This window comes from Thermobia domestica, chromosome 8 (genome assembly GCF_964235325.1).
Source record: "Thermobia domestica chromosome 8, izTheDome1.hap1.1, whole genome shotgun sequence".
Classification (NCBI taxonomy): domain Eukaryota; kingdom Metazoa; phylum Arthropoda; class Insecta; order Zygentoma; family Lepismatidae; genus Thermobia; species Thermobia domestica.
Window position 1 is genome coordinate 193,161,574 of NC_137461.1, and position 21,027 is coordinate 193,182,600.

General features: G+C 35.9%; 1 protein-coding gene across 3 annotated transcripts in view; it reads right to left on the reverse strand.

Annotated features, from left to right (window-relative positions):
* Positions 1-21,027, reverse strand: part of bel (ATP-dependent RNA helicase bel) — a 136,652-nt gene that overhangs the window by 104,627 nt on the left and 10,998 nt on the right. For all 3 annotated transcript variants that reach the window (XM_081769361.1, XM_081769359.1, XM_081769362.1), the window contains exon 2: positions 12,092-12,176. In XM_081769361.1, coding sequence (XP_081625487.1) covers positions 12,092-12,176 — 85 coding nt within the window. The remainder of the gene's footprint in view (positions 1-12,091; positions 12,177-21,027) is intronic.

Here is a 21,027-nt window from a genome sequence, read left to right on the forward strand (position 1 = left end):
GTGAAAACAAATAGTTTTCTTTTCCGTGTGTCAGTTAATTACAAATCGATAACGCATCACAAAGGAAATTACTGAATATATTCCTTTAAGTAACTGGTGAATATGTGACGTATAATACTATTATCGTATGTTGTCAAACACCCGTTTAATAAAGCTGTTTGAATTTGAAGTACTATCCCGTATTTGCCTTCGCAAGAAACTGAAGGAATCTTTGGTCAGGACAGCTGGCTCAGGAATTTGAATCCTGATTGGAATAGGTAATTTGATTCCTACTCTATATTTTATGGAATTACCCACCTCTGTTACTCGAGAGAATTGTCTACTTCCTTCTTTCTAGAAACCGAAATATAAAGTGTCAATGGTGCAAAGTTTCTTCCACGAAACGCGGATTCACGGATTCCCTTGTGTGACTTCTTTTTATTCTTTAGTTCAATAGCTCACGATTATGCGCTGAGGCTAAGGGAGACGGTAATGATGGCGGCATGATAAAACTGGGAGGAAAAGCACACCCTTTGTCCACTACAAAGCCTACGACGGGAGCTGTATTCGAACCAGGAACCTGCATCAGAGGTGAGCCACCACGGTTGCACAAGGGAATTTTATAGTTTCATGCGTACGATAGAACACAAATGTTAAATACCTTAAGTAGAGATATGGATATAGACATGAGTCAATCCAAATGAAATCAACCAATGATAGTTGCTGACAAAATTTAGTTTATTATTATTATTATTAACCTAAGTTTGTACCACATTTAGGGAGTTGAAAACGGGTATTCATTTATGTTTTGGTCGCGCAGGTTTTGTCGTAGCGGTCATTTTGTATAGGCGTCTGAGCGCATTTTGAACTTTTTAGTGCACTTCGTTAAACGCTGTAACTTTCTAGGTTTTAAAGATAATGAGTTCAAACCAAAATCATATGCAAGATAATGGAATGGACAATATTGTATGTTCTGTGCAAATTGAGACGTCCCTCAGAACGTCGAGAAAAGAAGCTCTGAACATTGAGGTTGGAAACCTAGAAATTGCAAATTTAGAATGTGCATTTTGAAACAAAATAAATGAGACTTCTCTTTAATTCTTTGTCTACATAGAGACTAGATAATAGACAAGTCCTAAACAAGTTTCAGATCTCAGAACTATATACTTGATTTTTGTGGAAATTTTTAAATATTGCGAATTTTCGAAAATCGTGTATTTTCACCATCAAATATCTCAAGAAGGACAGAAGTTAAAAATCCCAAATTTGCACAAAATAGTTGATAGTTGCACAGTAACAATTGGGTAAAATTGCATCACTGAGACTCGAGTAGTTTCTGAGTTATATGGTTTTTCACTGGTACTTAATATCATGAAGCGCCATTCGAGTGAATTTTAAATTTTGTAGCAAAAGTCAAAATAACGCGAGTCATGTTAAATGGGTAAAGTATGCATAATTTATGAATAGGGTTGCCAACTCTGGAAAATAAAAAACCGGCACCCCCTCAAAATTACCTACGATATAGGTCTAAGTGTAAAGTATTGCTGTTCTGACCCATCCGTGGGAAGGAAATGTACTGTCGTGAACAAAAGTGCATTACCACCTACATTCTGAACATCCTTCATAAATTCACTAATAAGCTTAATAGATACTTTGTGCTATAAATGAGAAACTGAAATTGGCATTGATCATCTTATTGTATTTACCATTAACTACACTTCCTTAAAATTATCGAAACAGATGAACAATGTATATTAGTCTTTATGTGACAATTTTGGATTTTGAAAATGAAATTTATTCTTTAAACTTATACAACTTCAGGAAATTGCTTCAAGAACCCCGTTTTCACTTTCAATAAATTTATTTCAAAATTTTCCTAATACAGTCCCTGTCATGTCTTTAAAATTATCTGAACATTAGCAAAACATATAAATCGCTGATAAGTAGCGAAAGGTGATAGTTTTGGATTTACAGAATGAAAGTTACTTTTTAAACCTATACTTCGAACTATATGAAATTGCTTGGAACTAGATACAAATTTGAAAAACGGTCATAAGGGAGCTGGTAAGAAGTTTGTACCGGTCACCGGCTTTAATCAAAATAACACCAACATTTCCGGCCAGTTGGCAACCCTATTTATGAATCATATCTTGTACAAAAAACGAAAGTCGTCTGTTATTTCTTTTCTGCCTACAGCGCTGCTAAGACATGAGTGAGGTAAATAGTTGACTAATTTGTGTACAGAGCTTGGCACTGATAATTGAAAGCACGACCTATAGGAGTTGTAAACTCTGTAAATGAGAGTTTCCGGCGACCCCTAGAGATTGACACCCACACTGTTATTCATACATAGTTTAAAAGACGTTCTTGGGCCATGGGGATGGAAAAAGTGATCAAAAAGATCGTTATTTTCCTGACTCATGTCTTCAATTCCTCCAATCCACCATTTCTGTCATAAATACAGCGTACGGTATCATTACGTGCAAATGACAACATGCTATGTACTGAAGTACTGCAATCAATAAATTCATCTGATTGTGAGTATTCATAACGTCTGATTTGGGTTTTCGTCAGAGGTACAAATTTATGATATGATCTGGTATTAATAATTCTTTTACAAGTAGCAAATCTCGAACTTCTTGCTGTTTGTACTTTTTTTGATGAAACATAAATTGTATGCCTGAGATACTATATCAACACAAAACCTGTACATCTGTTCAGCTCTTAAAATCACGAATTTCACATCACTGCAACAACTTATAACTCCAAGTCTCAGTGATGCAATTTTACTCACTTGTTACTACATAACTATCGTCTATTTTGTGCAAATTTGAGATTTTTCACTTGTGTCCTCTTTGAGATATTTGATTGTGAAAATACATGATTTTTGAAAATTCGCGAAGTTAAAAAAAAAAATCCAAAAAATTAAGTATAGTTTTCAGATCTGAAACTTGTTTAGGACGTTGTTTACTATCTAGTCTCTAGGTAGACAAAGAATTGAAGGTGTCTCTCATTTATATCGTTTCAAAATGTACATTCCAAAATGGCCATTTCTAGGTTTACAACCTCAATGTTCAGATCTTTTTTCCATGTTCTAAAGTACGTCTCAATGTGTACAGGACACAGAATGTTGTCCATTCTATTATCTTTCATATGGTTTTGGTTTGAACTCATTATCTTTAAAACCTAAAAAGTTACAGCGTTTAACGGAATCCTCGGAAAAGTGCAAAATATGCTCAGGCGCCTATACAAAATGGCCGCCACGAACCTGCGCGGCTAAAAAATAAATACCCGTTTTGAATTCCCTGAATGTGGTACAACCTTAGATAAATAATTAAAAAATAAATAAATTTTGTTAGCAACATTTGACCTAAAAATTGGTCGATTTCATTTGGATTGCCCCACACACGTAACGAAAATCACACCTTTGTTTGTCAAAGCAAAAATCTGGAATCCAGCGGAAACAAATAATGCCGGAAGAGCCTCAGGAAATAAGTCATTCTTGATCAACCCCCATTGCTAGTTTTCAATTGTGAGTAACTTTACTGCCCACAGCCATAAAACTCGCCACCTGCAAAGGACTCATGTGGGATCAGAACCGTTACCAAGATTTGTTAACAGATGCCTTCTAAAATTGCAAAATCAAATGTTGCTATTTATCTACTTAACGCAATACCGTAGGTAACGGAAAAATGTAACCTGATAAGTAGCCTCAAGCAGACCGAAAGTTCAGAAATATTCCCTTGAACTTTCAGTATGTATCATAAATCTTGTATGTAGGTCTTGATAGTATCATTTGAAAAATAAATAAAAACATTTTGGGGAGGGAGTCTCTTGATTGTGTAACCGACTAGAGGTCTGGGTCCATGTTCGGGCAGCTATTTATATGTAACCGTCAGTAGTTCTGGTCGTTGTCCTTGGCTCGTGGTATTACCAATAAGTATATTCCTGATACTTTAACTTACCTGGACAGGACGACGAAGACCTCTCCAAAGAAGATTACAAACTGTTTCCCAAAAAGCTCGTCGGTCTCAATAATGAGATGAGCATTAGGCGCCGAGAGGTTCGGGTGTCTCGTCTCGAAAACCTCACGGACGACCAGACGGTCATCCAGACCATAACGCACACAAATATTACTCATACAAACAACGAAAACACACTGGATTAATTGACACTATACTTATTTATTAGAACACTATTTTGAAAAAAAAATAACGAAGAGAAATGAATACAACACTGGACACTAATAAATTTTGCCGCTGAAATTACGTTTTGCCCTATTCAGGAAATATAGCCCTTTCTATATACATATGATTATAATTTAGGTATCACTATAAATACTTTGCTCACACCATGAACACACTTGGGGGATTCGCACTGGGGAAAAGTTGTCTGGATCGTCCCACGATGAACCCAGTTGTTACGCTGAACAGTCCTGCAGCGTAAAAGTAAATCTTGAGTAAATAAACGAAAAGAGGGTCTTCACAGTTGAATTCTGAGATTGGAGGGCGCGTATATAACGTTTTAAACGCACAAGGTCTGAGGACCTAGGATTTCACTGATTGGGGCTAGCCGTAAGTAATCGTCCTTCATCGGCTAAATAGCTTGTGCCCCTTAACACAACTTATGTTTGAAGTTCAACGCGAGATGCGTGGTTGCATCTTCCAGACCTGTAGTCAAACTCCCTGAGCGTCCAAGCTCAAGCTACGGATTGCAATGGTCAACAGAAAAGTGTTGGCAGTTCATTTCAAAAATTACTCAGTTAACTCACCTGTATGCACATACAAACAGAATATAGAAAACAATTTCTGTTAATTTTAGTCAACTGCCCATAATGCACTAGACACGGCGATAACACTGGTGTGAGAAAGTACAGATAACGGGCTACGAAACAACACAGTTGGTGCCACTTTGGTTACTGAAACATCTGGTCAGTCCGTATTTCTCCAATCTATTATAATGTTTCCATAAGCGATTAAAAAAAACACTTAATTCAGTTCCCATTAACTATAGAATATATACTATGCATATAATGAGTCAGGGAGAAACACTGAAATGGTTAGTCACTAACTGAAATGTTCTCAGCGAAAACAACGTTTTAAATATATATATGAAAAAAAAACGATGAAAGACTTCTTTGTCCAATTGTGTGGGAAAGAAGCAATTCCCACCAAAGAAAGAACTTATGTGCGTTGCAGAATAAAGTATAAATCGAAAATAATAATCACTGTCTTTACGAAATATACAGGGCGTCCACAAAAAATCCTTCTATAACCTGGTAGCGGTTATATATGGTGTCTGAACGTGGAACGACCTGTCAAGTGCACACGTAGACAGGTTGAGAACCCTTGGCCGTATGACGAAATATGAATAAAATTAGGTTTTTCACCTGAAAATTTAAAATAAGTTAGTTGGCAACACTGTCATATGGTGTGAGACTTACGTGTATAAACGATGAATGGTTTTTCACCTGAAAAAGGGCTATTAAAATAGTTAAATAACTTGTCCACTCACTACAACATGATGAGGTTCCTGCATGAGCAATGTCCAATCCAAATGTTCCATAAAGTAATAAGATCCTCTTGAACAATTGGTGCAGTTGGGTTTCCTTATCTTCCGTTTCTTCACATGTTGAAACCATGCTGTCTTCCTGTGTGAGTATCCTCCATTCCTCCATGGTTCTCCAACGAGGAGTTGATAAGGGGTGAAGGGGATTTTTTTTTTTAAACACTGGTGTGAGAAACGAGGTATGGTTATAACACCTGTATGATATTTTTTTTTTTTAAGTTCGCAGAAAGCGTTTATAGGGCTATTAAAATTCTTACCTTTTTTTTTTTTTTAAAAAAAAAAAACACATAAATACTTTTTGTAAAATGTCTAAGTGTTCCGTTTCGATCACTTTATTTGATATAATATGAAGTAAATACGTTATAGGGCTATTTAAATGCTTCTTTTTTTTTTTTAACACTAATAAATTCTTTTCGTAAAATGTTTAAGTGTTCCGTTTCGATCACTTCATTTGTATAATATGAGATAAATATACACACTCAACAACTATTCATGAAAACATCGACTTGAAGAATTATCAAATATCTCAATAAAAATTAGTAAATATACTGATATCTGTATTTAAAATATCAAACTGTGAATGAATAAGCAAATAGCAAAACATGTTAAAGGTACTAAAATATTAAAATTATTGCTAAAGTTTCGATATCACTATAATATATTTGAAAAATATGAAAATCATTGAAAAAGTAAAATGAATGAAAATGTAAACACATGATAAACTGACAATATGTAAACAAAATAAGATTTTCACCTGTATGTCCCTTTTTTTTTTTAACTGTGCCTCGTGTTGTTTGGCAGAAGAAAACGAAAAATCGTTTTTCAAAAAAAAAAAAAAAAATAAACTTAAGTGTCAAAATTGACGTTCATAGTAATTCCAAGAAATAAGCATGATTCTGCATATCAAAGAAAAGATCGTGATTTCGTTGACATGTATGAAGAAAATTTGGCACGCCATAAGATCAAATGCCATCTGCTCGTCGAGACTTTAGTTCGATAATGCTCAATACAACAAATGATTTTATTCTGAAACAAGGTTATTATTAGCTTAAGCCTAAAATAATGGTTGTTGTTCACTTCCAAAAACATAAACATTGTAGGGTTACCAGAATATGTGGCTACTATCTGCAAAAAATTTATTAATAAAGCGTTGAAAACTATACAGTGTTGATCCAAGTTTTTCAAAGGTCTGAATCAAGGAAGTTGACTCGCTAGTCCAAACATTCCTGAAAATAAATGGTCATTATGCCATGAATTGACCAAAACCATAGGTGGGAAAAATGTGTAATACTACACGTACTTACACACACAATATGCCATCGACACCTGCGAGGCAAAAAAACTAGAAACAAGAAAAGGCCTGCAACCATAGGCACTCACAAAATGTTTCTGTACAAAACTGAAATATAAACATTAATATTTAGTAAACTACGCGTATGTTCCCTGGAACATTACGTACATCATCCACCTGGAAAAAGATGTGTAAACACACGAAATACAAATGCTCTCCTAGCATCGTAAAATATGTCTCCAAAAGACAAAATACATGAGACCTACTAAAAGAAAAACATGGGATACAAACACAAAATGTAGTCAACGACATTACAACTTTCTGGTTGGTCTGAAACATCCAATTAAATTCCCTACAAAACAGTTATGTCACTCCACGACAATTAAACTTTCTTAGGCATCTTCGCTACAAAATATTCAAAATGGTCTTATTAACACATTAAAATTCAGTCATCGAGCATACGAAATAATTGACAGAAAATAATTTTCATAAATCATTATGGCTTCATGCTGTTGGAAAGAAAATAAGTTTATTATTCGGGATCTATATCGAATTCGAATAGTTTCTAGGACATACTGGAACTAAAATACAATTTTCTCAAAATTAACATGAAAAATAAACATTACAACTCATTAGCATACAAGTACACAATATAGTTACGATTCATAAACGTTAAAATATTCGCTGAAATGTTACTAGACAATAACATACACTAAAAAAAAAATCTAACCTAAGAATACACATGGTTAGTTACAGGTTACTATAAAAGAAGAAGAGAAATGAAAACTATATTTTGCGATTGATGGCGAAAATACAGTTAGCTATGGAATATCCAATGGATTAGCCACATCCATTTTTGCAAGAGATCTGCAATTCCAGGAAAAATTGCCTCCCTAAAAAAAAAAATATTTATATTTATCCCCATAAAATATCCTACCCGAAGAAGTTCCCCTACGGTCGTTCAGTGGTCTAGAGAAGACGAAAAAAAAATGTTAATTAGAAATTACAAGAAAATATAGAAGTTAAACATATTTCCGCATATATATTAATATGAGGGGAAAAACGACCGTTCACCATCAGAATATCTGTTCATATAGTTCCTTCTACAATAAAAAGATTACTGCTTTCGTTCGGAGAATTATACTATTCACACGACATTCCTACACATTCTATTACCAACAAGGAAATGTCTGTTATCACTTGTTTAAGGCTTAGCCTACTTTCCGTTCTAAACTTTTCTCTTCGAACGAATTATATCATGTCACATCCTGGAAATTCAAATAAGTCAAAATCGGGTAAATGACGTAAATGAGGTTCAATAAAATTACAGTGAACACTTCAAAATGAAAACGAAAATCTAAGATTAACACTGAAAAGAAATTTAACATTGATTATAAATGTAAAGTTTCATATTCTACGCATGAGATTACATACTAAGTTTCATTTACAAATACAGAAATATATACGTAACTAACAACTAAAAATTTTCTTATCCTGGGCATCTCGATACATTTTTTTTTTTAAAAGAAAATCAAACATTAATTCTAAATAACATGTAATAACATATTTAAGAATTTCGAAAGTGGGAAAGGATCCTAAAAAGGGATTTAAAATTTAAAACATTTAATAAAAATATGTTATAAGGCCAAAATATCTTCCCACTAGCTAGGAATACGGAACTGCGCCACTAGTTCAAAATTGCTTTTGGATAAATGCAATCTCCCTACGTATATGATACGTTAATTATTTATTAAGAAATCTAAATTCAAACATCTGAAATGAAAACAAGAAAAAATTAATGACATTAAACTAATAGTAAGTCAGTGATAAGGTTTCCAACACAAATGCAAAGCTGAAGTGCTACACGGAGCAAAGACAGAAAAAGAAAAGAATGAATCAGCTGTATACCGTCCGTTATTCGTCGACATTAACAGGTGATCGAAAATGCAGCGATTATCTTATCAAAATAAAGAAAGAAAAACGTGTTATCTGCTCTTTGCTGAACAGTTAAAAGCTGGAAGCAAAAAGGAGTATTGAAAGAAATGCGTAATTCTTCTTTTCGTATCCAGGTGTTCTATCAAAAACTAAAAGCAAAAAGAAAGAAAATGAATACATGTTTATCGCTTAGAAATGCGTCGCTCGCCGAGGAGAAAAATTTGTATCAACACACAAAGTCTCGGTTACTTTTTTTTTTTCTTTTTCTATGATTACTGTTTCTACTTTGATAATTACGGTTTGTTTGTCTATTTCTACGATGGTTACCTCTCCGTACAAATCTATGCTTAATGTCACACAAATTGCGGTTCCTGTCTAGTATGTGATAACTCAGGTTACGTGGCCGTGATTTACGACTCCTTCTGTTTCTGTTACTGCCTTTTCGTGTACGATCTTGGTTCTGATTCCCTTTAAATTTCGTATTGTTTACGATCTGAACTTGGTATCTTTGCTTATTACAATAACTGTAACTTCGTTTACGCTTTTTCTCTCTGTGGTTTGTGACAGCTGTTTTTATGCCCTTACGACCTCTGTCGTCTACAATTATATGTTCGTGGATTTCACTACTTCTATTACAAGCGGCGTCACTAGTACTACTAGCAGGGATGTTATTAGATTCTGAATAGATAAAATCGTTGCCAGATTTGTTACGAGGTTGGTTTAGACTGTCTGTCTCTGGTTGGAGTTCAGATTCCTGCGTTTCCTTTTCATTAGGAGTGTTAGTTTCTAGCTCAGGTTCCAATTCCGATGTTTTGTTTTCACTAGGAATATCAGTCACTAATTGAGGTTCAAATTCCGGTGTTTCGTATCCAGTAGGAACATCTGACTGTAACTGGGGTTCACATTCCGGTGTTTTGCTTTCAGCGCTCTCTGTTTCTTGATCATTTTCACGGAACACGTCCCGTAAAGCGTCTATCTTTTGACCTAAATCAGTCTTTAGCTCTTTTCCTAATCTATCAATATTCTCTTTATTTCTTTGTTCTAATCTAGCTAGGTTTTCTTTATTCTCAGCACGGCTCTCTTTACTTTGCTTTATATATCTATCGACATTCTCTTTAAACTCAGCACGACTTTCTTTACTTTGTTTCAATAATTCTTCAAGAAGTGAAATCACCCTAGCCATCGCATTAAGTCTCTGGTGTGCCATCTTGAACAAGAATAAAGCTTAAAACATACAATTAGAATAAAATGAACTATCACAAGAATATATGATTAAAATCACCTGAAAGAGATTTTTTTTTTTTTTTTAAATTCCTGGTACTAAGCTGAAAGAGAAATGATATATTAAAATATTAATCTTATATGTATATTCGAGCACCAACGGTCTCGATTCGGGTCCCTGTTCGGGCGCCATTTATCTGTAACCGACTAGAGGTCTGGGTCCATGTTCGGGCAGCTATTTATATGTAACCGTCAGTAGTTCTGGTCGTTGTCCTTGGCTCGTGGTATTACCAATAAGTATATTCCTGATACTTTAACTTACCTGGACAGGACGACGAAGACCTCTCCAAAGAAGATTACAAACTGTTTCCCAAAAAGCTCGTCGGTCTCAATAATGAGATGAGCATTAGGCGCCGAGAGGTTCGGGTGTCTCGTCTCGAAAACCTCACGGACGACCAGACGGTCATCCAGACCATAACGCACACAAATATTACTCATACAAACAACGAAAACACACTGGATTAATTGACACTATACTTATTTATTAGAACACTATTTTGAAAAAAAAATAACGAAGAGAAATGAATACAACACTGGACACTAATAAATTTTGCCGCTGAAATTACGTTTTGCCCTATTCAGGAAATATAGCCCTTTCTATATACATATGATTATAATTTAGGTATCACTATAAATACTTTGCTCACACCATGAACACACTTGGGGGATTCGCACTGGGGAAAAGTTGTCTGGATCGTCCCACGATGAACCCAGTTGTTACGCTGAACAGTCCTGCAGCGTAAAAGTAAATCTTGAGTAAATAAACGAAAAGAGGGTCTTCACAGTTGAATTCTGAGATTGGAGGGCGCGTATATAACGTTTTAAACGCACAAGGTCTGAGGACCTAGGATTTCACTGATTGGGGCTAGCCGTAAGTAATCGTCCTTCATCGGCTAAATAGCTTGTGCCCCTTAACACAACTTATGTTTGAAGTTCAACGCGAGATGCGTGGTTGCATCTTCCAGACCTGTAGTCAAACTCCCTGAGCGTCCAAGCTCAAGCTACGGATTGCAATGGTCAACAGAAAAGTGTTGGCAGTTCATTTCAAAAATTACTCAGTTAACTCACCTGTATGCACATACAAACAGAATATAGAAAACAATTTCTGTTAATTTTAGTCAACTGCCCATAATGCACTAGACACGGCGATAACACTGGTGTGAGAAAGTACAGATAACGGGCTACGAAACAACACAGTTGGTGCCACTTTGGTTACTGAAACATCTGGTCAGTCCGTATTTCTCCAATCTATTATAATGTTTCCATAAGCGATTAAAAAAAACACTTAATTCAGTTCCCATTAACTATAGAATATATACTATGCATATAATGAGTCAGGGAGAAACACTGAAATGGTTAGTCACTAACTGAAATGTTCTCAGCGAAAACAACGTTTTAAATATATATATGAAAAAAAAACGATGAAAGACTTCTTTGTCCAATTGTGTGGGAAAGAAGCAATTCCCACCAAAGAAAGAACTTATGTGCGTTGCAGAATAAAGTATAAATCGAAAATAATAATCACTGTCTTTACGAAATATACAGGGCGTCCACAAAAAATCCTTCTATAACCTGGTAGCGGTTATAATTGCAAGTTTATACCGAAATAATTGAATCAATTTATGAACAGCAGGTAATACCCAAAATATAGTTGCCAAATTTCAACACAAAGAAAATTCAAGGATATAGCTTATTAAAATAAAATCTGCAACAAGAAATTCAATGCTATATATCAATAAGTCATTTACTGTTGTGCTGACACTCACCGTGCCACCCTGTGCAGAAAAAATAAAATACTTGAACTTGCTAATATTAAACTTTGAAGCATAGCAAAATCCATTCCTAAACAATTAATCAGTCCTAAGTAAATGTAACACATAAGTGAGACAATTCATTTCAGTAATTTTTTTCTGATAGAACCCAAAATTGGTTACTGTTGCCTCGTTGGTGACACCATTTTTGGATTGCATAGTAATCAACCTAACGAATATTACGTAAAAATGAATTGTGCTGTACAGTAAATTCGATACTACTCACCTGCCGGTACTTTATTACGAAGATGTGGCGGGATGTAACGCCCACTTCTGGATTGGTGGGCGCCCTGCAAGTCCAGACCAGCGAACTGTAAAAGAAAGAAATTAATGATTAATTATCAAGTTATACAAGTGGAAGTGGTGGTGACCAAAATCACAGAGTTGATCTAAATAATTCACAACGGATACACGTATTCTCTGTGGTTCAAAGGTAGGTCTAATAACATTGAAGAATGTGACTAACAGTAAACATTTCTCCCTATCAGCATTTCCTGAAGACATGGGGTACAATTTATCTCGAAACGCTCTTGTAATTTTTATTCTTAAGAAAAAAAAAAACTGAAATTTTGTACATTCTCCAAAATATATTTGCGCGCCTGGATTTTTGCAGGTCCCTTAAAATAGGAAGTTTGGTAATTGTGCATTCGAAGGAGGGAGAATCTGGTAGCAAAACATCGCAACACACCTTGCTATTTGAAACAATTACCTTCTACTTTTCACTTAACGTAATGTAACTTTCAGAAAAAAATAGTACCTCAGCAAATGCAGAAAACTTCGTTATAATTAAAGAAAAAAAAACTTTACGACCAAAAACAAAATAATGGTAAAAGGAAAGACTGCTAAGGAGTTCCTTCGTTAACCATTCAACGGTTATCTCATTTCTGCTGCTATGAGATCCGCGTCTTGAATCTGTAACAGTAATGATTCGTCTTCCTATCGAATAGGCGTTCCTTTAATGGCACGTTCAGCTATTCTAGCAACACATCTCTCTAGAGTTTCCCATGAAACATCCTTTCCCTTTTTTCATGATCCCCATTTTAGTTATATTTCTGGCAAAAAACGCACTGCTCCTCGTTAAACAGGATGTCTACCAATACTGTCGTATAGCAGTACCCTCCAAATATGATGAATTATCCACTGCGAGTTTATTTTCCGCCACATATGATTCAGCAGACTGACTTAGTAACTGTGGTAATTTTGTGAAACTTTGGTAGTCCTAGCGATAGACCGTGGTTGTTTGTGTCGCATTCTGTAGGAATTTGGATGCAAATTGATGTTAAGTGATGCAGTTTTGCATTGTCACTCTCTTGCCACAGTTCTTTGACCTGAGAGTTTTTATGGAAGCTTTTTTCGATGAAATTTCTCGTCCTCTTGTCAGTTTCGTTTTATGCGTAGTGTATTACACAGAATTTTCAGTTTTTCACAACAGCAATCCCCTTTTCTGTTGCAATTGGTTTGTCGGACTGGCTTCTTTTTGTCATTCTTCTCCATAATAACTGAGAACCCGTGGATTTTATGCCGAATGTGCTACTATTATCAACTTACAGTCAAGAGCATAAAGAATATAACGAATTATTTAATATTACGGCACTTAAAACTGCACAAGTTTGTGTGCACATGTAATAATACATGCCCTACGCAATATATTCGAGAGTTGTTTGATAACTTCACATACTAGCAGACATGTTTGGAAGTTCTACTCATTGCAAAATAGCAAAACAACACGTATTTTCGAAAGAACATAATGTAACCGCACAACAGTGAAATTATTGCTTGGAAATATTTTCTATTATACCATGGACCAACAAACCATAAAACCTTCCTGGGGAATTTCTCAGTACTGGGAATCTGTCATAATATAAAGAATGAGAAAATCAACTAGAATAATTTGTATCACTTGTTTTCTATAGGAAAATAGAACGGAACATTAACACAAAGTCATACTCGTACTTCCATAAAATTCAATTATTATGAACCATCTGAAGACTAAATACGTATTTCCTCTGCTGCTATTTCATAAATCAAGACGAAATTTTCAGTTCAAGTTGAACATAAAATGGGACACAAATACATTTTATTATTCATATAGTTTGCAGTGTTGCCACGTAATAACTAAAGAATGTCGAGAAAGGGCGTTTTTAAGGGAAATGTTCTTAAAATATCCCTTAATTAGTTTTACTTTCTACGCAGAAATGTCTCGTTCATTACGTCAAGTGAAAGCCTACACTCTTACAAATCGAACGAGGTATAACTTGTTCCAGTGTTGCACTAACGGTTTGATCTACGGTCATTTAGAGAGATCCCATCGATGTCTGTAAATATACACGAGTGCTAAAGGGTTAATGACCCCAGGTTCCAGGTGTTGCACTTACATGTCGACCAACTATTTCTTGGTTTTAAGAAATAGTTTCTTGGTCTGAGGAACATTTCTAATATAGTGGTAAAAGTTTCCAAGTGGGGGGAGGGGTATCATCCCCTTGGTCTACCGTGATGGATTGGTACTATCAAGAGACTGGTACTATTGCTGCCCGTGTCAGTCTGCAGTGTTCATACAACTCTCAGATGACATCCACAGTTGTTTGAATAGTCTTCCCAAAACATTACACTATGCCACTTTCATTATACAACTAACGTTGAGTGTGATGGAGAAGAATCCCTCCAACAGCGGTTTGAAGAGATTCATACAACTGCAAGTACACAAAGTTACATTGTTATTCCAGGTAGCCATACCATCATCCAAACGAAATTGTTCTCAAATTCACCACAGATAAGAAATGAATCTAACAAACAAGAATCATACCTCAGTAATATTACAACTTTTGTTGCATGCATGTACTTCTCCAAAATATAAAAGGGCCTGAATTTTTCTAAGTCCCTTAAAATTGTGAGTGGCAATAACGTGCTCGAGATAACAGGAGGGGAAGTCATAAGAAAACGTAGTGAAGCCTTCCCAACACACCTTGTTTGCTGTCTGAAATATTCAGGTCCTCTTCCATTCTAGTTTCAGAGCGAAATAGCACCTTGGAAAATGCAGGAAACTTCGTTTAGTTACAGAAAACATACACGAAGTCTTTCTAACATTTCTTTCTAACCCAACGAAAATCGTACAAGAGAAGGAAGATTTTAAGGAGTTTCTTTGCTATCAGTACAACTGGAAGACTATTCCACAGTTTCTTTCAATAGCCATACGTGTTTAATCCCTTTTTCTGCTGAGAGCCAAAAATTTTGAGCCTGGTTCGAATCCCACTGGCTACTTTTATTTTTCTTTTTTTTAAAAAATAAACATTTCTGCTGTTCTTAGTTTACAGTTTCTATGATTCGTTTCGTTCTTTCCTCCGAATTCATACTTTAGAAGGTAGCTAACTAATTGCTGTTTGTATTCAACGATTCCTCAAACACCAAAGAAATTAATCTGAACATTTTTCCTTGTTTTCTTTTTTTAAAGGGTACGTAGATGCTATTAAATAGTTACTAAAATTGATTAAAGCCAGGGTGAATTGATTTAAACTGATTTAAATTAAGGTTTAAATCACTTGCTTTTAAATAAAAATTGTTGATTCAGATAAAATTCTGAAATCAATTAAAGTGAAAAAAAGTAAAATCCCGTTTCTGTTCTGCTATTTCGATATAGATGATGATAATCATATTTCAATGAGACTCAAGTAATGTACAGCAAGTATGAAAACGAGTGTCATGCAGAGGATGATAGGGAAAATCCCGTTTTGAATGGATAACGGGGGAATCCTCATTTCTTTTCTTAACATAGGGTTTTTAAATAGTTAAATATTTCAACGGGAAAATCACCATGGACATTTACGACGAAAATTCTTTTGTGCGCGCGTCTGTTCCCAGAGAATAGGGGGTGTATTTAGAGGGATCCCCTCTCCGAAACTTTTTTTTTTTTAAATTTTATAACAGCGAAATTTATCTATTTTATATGAATTCCATGCCACAACGTAGTTCCGACTTTAAAATATGCCCTGTCAAATATCAGTAACTTTTGTTTAAAAAAAAAAAAAAAATCATGCTGATAAACATTCAGGGTTTCTACTAAAATTCCAAAATGAAATTTCGTGACGTTTTCTTTAATTAACCATAAAATTTCTTAACATTCTCAAGTGCAAATTTGGGTTCGAATTAGGCCGAATTTTCATGCCTTTGATAGTAGTATGCTTTGCATGCGATTTGCTAACGACTAAAGCCGACCATAGACATTTTTGGTGGTAACTTTTTACTTTTTATAGAACAAAATTTTCCAGTCTCTACTTATATTTATGCAGATAAAAATTCGTGACCCAAAAGCTAAATTTCGTGACTTTTTCTTGACGTTCATGACAGTTTTCTGATTTCGTGACGACTTCATCACTTTCGTGACCGATAGACTAATTCCTAATGTTTTTTCTTCAGTTCGCGACTTTTATTATACGAGAAGAAAGAACTGATTTAAATAAAAAAAAAATCAACGTTTTTTTCTTTTTTTAAAAGATATTTTCCACCCTGGTTAAAGCGTTTATTCTTCAGTGTGCGTATTGACGTTGGAAATTTCACTTACAACAATGTGTGTCCCCTTGAAGAAATATTTCTTCCCTGGTATGGTTACCCCGCCCCCTTCATGAGGATAGAAACAGAGAACCACTCTTATTATTTAGGTGAAAGTACTACAAATTTTGTTAACTCCGTTATATGTTTACCCTGTCCGTGTGTCCGTATGTCCACAAAAAGAAAAATTTTAAAGATTACTAGATATACCACCACCAAATTTGTTAAATATGTAGCGAGTCAAAAGTTAGGAATTGAAAAAAAATGAAACCCTTAGTTTTACGTCCCACGCTATGCCAGTTAGGCTAAAGAAAACTGTGATGATGAGTAACGAATGAAATGTTGGAATGAAGAAAGTGGGAGGAAACGGGAAAACTCCGAGGAAACCCGCGCACACGGTGTTTGTCCACCACAAAGTTCACTTGGCGGGGAAGTTAGGAATCGAGTTTTATTATAGAGACAATAATGAAAAAGGCAGTAATAAAAATATTTAAGTGGCTGTTTTTACTTTGATCATATAGAGCAAAAACTAACATGCATTATGAGAAGCGTTTTTTAGCTATCGACTAAGCATTCCAAGGAGCACGTTTCATCTATACACTTTACTCTGTACTAAAACTAAAAGCAGTAGAAATCCATTGCAACTTTCGGTTTTAGATTATCTACACAGACAAAAATTATGAAATAGCGAGACGAGTTTCATTTAAAAACCGATTTAGCGTTCTAAGTATAGGAAATATATTTTGTCTTAACTCCTTATTGAAACCGGAATGCTCAGACATAAACCACTTTCGGGTTTAACTTTGTTCGCAATAGAATAAAACCCGTAAGACAGCGGAGAGCGGTTTCCTATCACAGAAAATTGTTGACTTTCGGTTTTAACAGTGATCGCTATAGACAAAGCGCTCACAGGTATTAAAAAGTTCTTTCCTGCAATCAATGAAGCGTCTCAAGAATATTTTCCGTCTTCACTCTAATCTCTCCCCACTTCAACCGTAGAAATAACTACCACTCCCGGTTTCAATAGAGAAAATGCCACACCATACGAAACATGTACGCGGTGTACACGTTTTATTACACACAGATCTTCGTCAAACTCAGTAATATCATACGTTATTAACTAGTAGTTACACATGTACACTACGCGAAGGAATGTTTTGTTATGATATATATATGACTGCGTATATGGGTGCACTCGTCCTTTCTGGGAAAAATATTAAATTCATTCACTGATTCTCCTTCATTTTTAAGTACTAGGACGTTATGCCGAACAGTCGAACTTCCAGTGAGTTCTTAATCTTTCTCCGTTCTTTTTTACGTTTCAGTCCCGGTCACTGCTGCTGCCTTGGTTCAGTTTAGATCAGTATATCGTGAACTTGATGTCGCTATTCCCTGGTGCTTCTTGATACGTGTCAATAGACTCCGCAATTTAATTATGTAATTAAAACTTAATATTTTTGATACAAAAATATAACTACTGTTCCCTTATTTTTAAAATTTAAACCTATACTATAGACTAAGTAGACCTATGTTCTGACTTTTGCGCAGTGGCAGAATCTTAGCGCATTTGCCAAGGAAGCCTCTTGATATATTGACCAACGACTCTGCAGAAACATCTAATACACTAAAAAAGCCTACTTGATTTCTAGGTCACCACCAAATGAAATCGATCGTGGCCGTGGACGGATATCTTTTGGATCTCTGGTGTCAAATACTGAATTAGTTGCACCTGTCGATAATGTTTTGTAGGTTCCGAAAGATTGTAATTTGACTAGGAAGAGCCGTCCTGTCGGTAGACCAAGGGGAGCATTTCTACAACCCGCGTTATATGGGTCCGACGCATAAGAGGTAGGTTATTTAAGAAAAGCAACAATTGAAGACTCGCTGTAGAAAACAATGTAAGTGCCACCTTGAAATTGTTTATTTTTTTTAAACGTTTATGCCTTAGGTTAGATTTTCATACTTGGTTATATGATTGGTGGGTGTATTTCTAAGCAATAGTATTTTCCATTTTGTGACGCTTGTACACAACTTACCTAGTTATATCATAAATACTGTCGCAAGTTTGAATGTGAATAACAAAGAGACTATTAACACCAAGGCAATTTATTGTGGTCATGTTTTACATTGATATGTTGTACACCTGTCGCAGAATCATTTTTTCGAAAATGTCCCCCTTGGCCTTGATGCAGGCAAGTCTCTCCGGCCACTGGTCAATGGCATTACGCACCACGTCCATGGGAAAGTTGTTCACTGCTCGGGTCAAGGATTGTTTCAGACTGTTGACAGATGGAAGCCGTTTGTGGCAGACCTTTGCCTGAAGGAGTGCCTAAAGTTTGTAGTCCAACAGGTTAAGGTCCGGGTTGCTAGAAGGCCAATCATCGGTAGAAATGAAGTCGAGAACGTTCCGTGCTAGCCACTCCTGGGTTGTTTTCGCTTTGTGGCCTGAAGCGGAATCCTACTGGAAGGTGCACCTTTTTCCAGTAAACATGGTGGCAGACAGTGGTTTCACTATAGGTGTTAGCACTGTGTCCTGGTACACCTTGGCAGATGTTTTAACATTTTTTTTCGCAAAAATGCAGTTGGGTTGTGCCTGAGTAGCTCACTTCCCACCAAACCATCACTGAGGCAGGATGATGTGCCGTCTGAACCCCTGGAGCTGCCTCAGCAGCTGCAATAGATGACGCAGCATACACACGGTCATTTTGAGCGTTGTTGGCCTGCTCAATTGTGAACAGAATCTTTCCGTGCAGATTGTTGGCATAACGCTGCAACTGTCTCTTTGACTTAATGACCCTCTGCGACACTTAATGTTTGGGTCAGAAAATGACCAGTCCGCCTTTTATACGCCCGTAGATGTAGGTCACTCCCGAGCACACGAGACATGGAATTTCTGCTGATGTTTATCTCAGCAGCCATCACAGTTTGTGTTCGAACAGGATTTCTTCGAATTCTTGCTGCGACTGCTTTCTGGACCTGCGAGGTTCGTACAGTTTGTGGTGTGCCACTCCTTGCGTGGTCAGCTGCTGTTCCAGTCCCGGTGCATCGCTGTATGGCGCAATACACAAATCTTGCTGAATTGTAGGGTTTTCAGGAGGTCGAAAATCTCACCTGCTGTCTTCCCGACCTTGTGTAGTGCAATTACTGCTACATGATTTTCGTAATCGCCTCACTCCATCAGAACTCAGTACCATATCAACGTGTCATGAACAGTCAAATACACACTACATGCATCTTCTGCTTTATACACAGATGGCAGCACTGTGGCACTTCGAATGCCTACAGCACCACTCCAAACTTTGTGACAGTATTTATGATATAACTAGGTATTATCTTTCGTTGCTACTATTACAGTACCTATTGTTTTTGGCACTTACATTGTTTTCTAGAGCGAGTCTTCAATTTATTCTTTCTGATTCATTCGAAATAAAAATATTTCGAGGTGAACTGTAGTTTTCTACGCCACTTTTACAAGTGTTACCCTTAATGTCGCGAAAGATACTCAGAGTTAATATAAACTACGTTAAAGGTAATTGTGATACATATCTAATTTAAACTTTAACATCGCAAAAGATCGTTACGAAATTCATGTGTACTAGATAAGAATTTGTACAACAATGAACTTTAAATCTGGTTGGGGCCGCGGTGGCTCAATGGTAGAGCGTTTACCTCTGGTGCCTGGAGTTCCGGGTTCGATCCCAGAACCTGCAAAGTGAACTTCGTGGTGGACAAACACCGTGTGCGTGGGTTTTGCGTATAAGATGGTTTTGACAAGTGAATACGCCAATAACTTATGTTACGACTGGAGCGAGGGTCCAATAATTGTTGCACCGAATGCTACAGCGCTGGTTACTGATCTTACAGACTTATTCTAATATACAACAGTAGCCTATCGCATTCCCTCTCAACATTTCTATTACAGCTACATCTGGAGAACGTACTTATCAAAGCTAATAACAAATACCTAAGAACATACACAAAGTTCCTTTCAATGAACAAGTGGACCGTGTTATGAATTGTGAAACAACTGTAGATTTTGAAACTATGGGTTTTAATATTAAACCTAAAGTGATAGATCTATAGCTTCAGGTTGCAATAGAAGAGTAAAGTCGATGATTGGACCGGGTTTTCACACGCTGAATTTATGATTTTTTTTCTATTACATTTTTTCATCCACGAGGATCAGAATTTAAACTTGAATGTACACAGACCTCTGAAGCTTCCAGTTTATCTATAAAGGCGGAATTAGAACCTATTCCTACGATGCTGAGTCCATATATCTATTTTTATTTAATTCGAATTGATCTCGTGTATAAAGTAGCGAATGCTGTTTGGCAAATACCATGTATTATATTGTAATGTTATGTGTTAATAATAAAGTTGGTCGTGTGCTAATAATGAGGCTCAGTGCGAATCAAGAACTCTCCACCTTTGCAAACACTATACTAATGTGAAGTTTAAGATATAAGTAAAATTGATAGTCATTTTTATACAACCCATGGTCTGCATTTAAATAGTCTGGGTAAATTCTATATTCGATAAAATAGTAGAAATAATCCTAAATCAAGATTTTTGTAAAAGTACATTAGGTAGGGTACCTCCAAAAAACGGGTAGTTGTA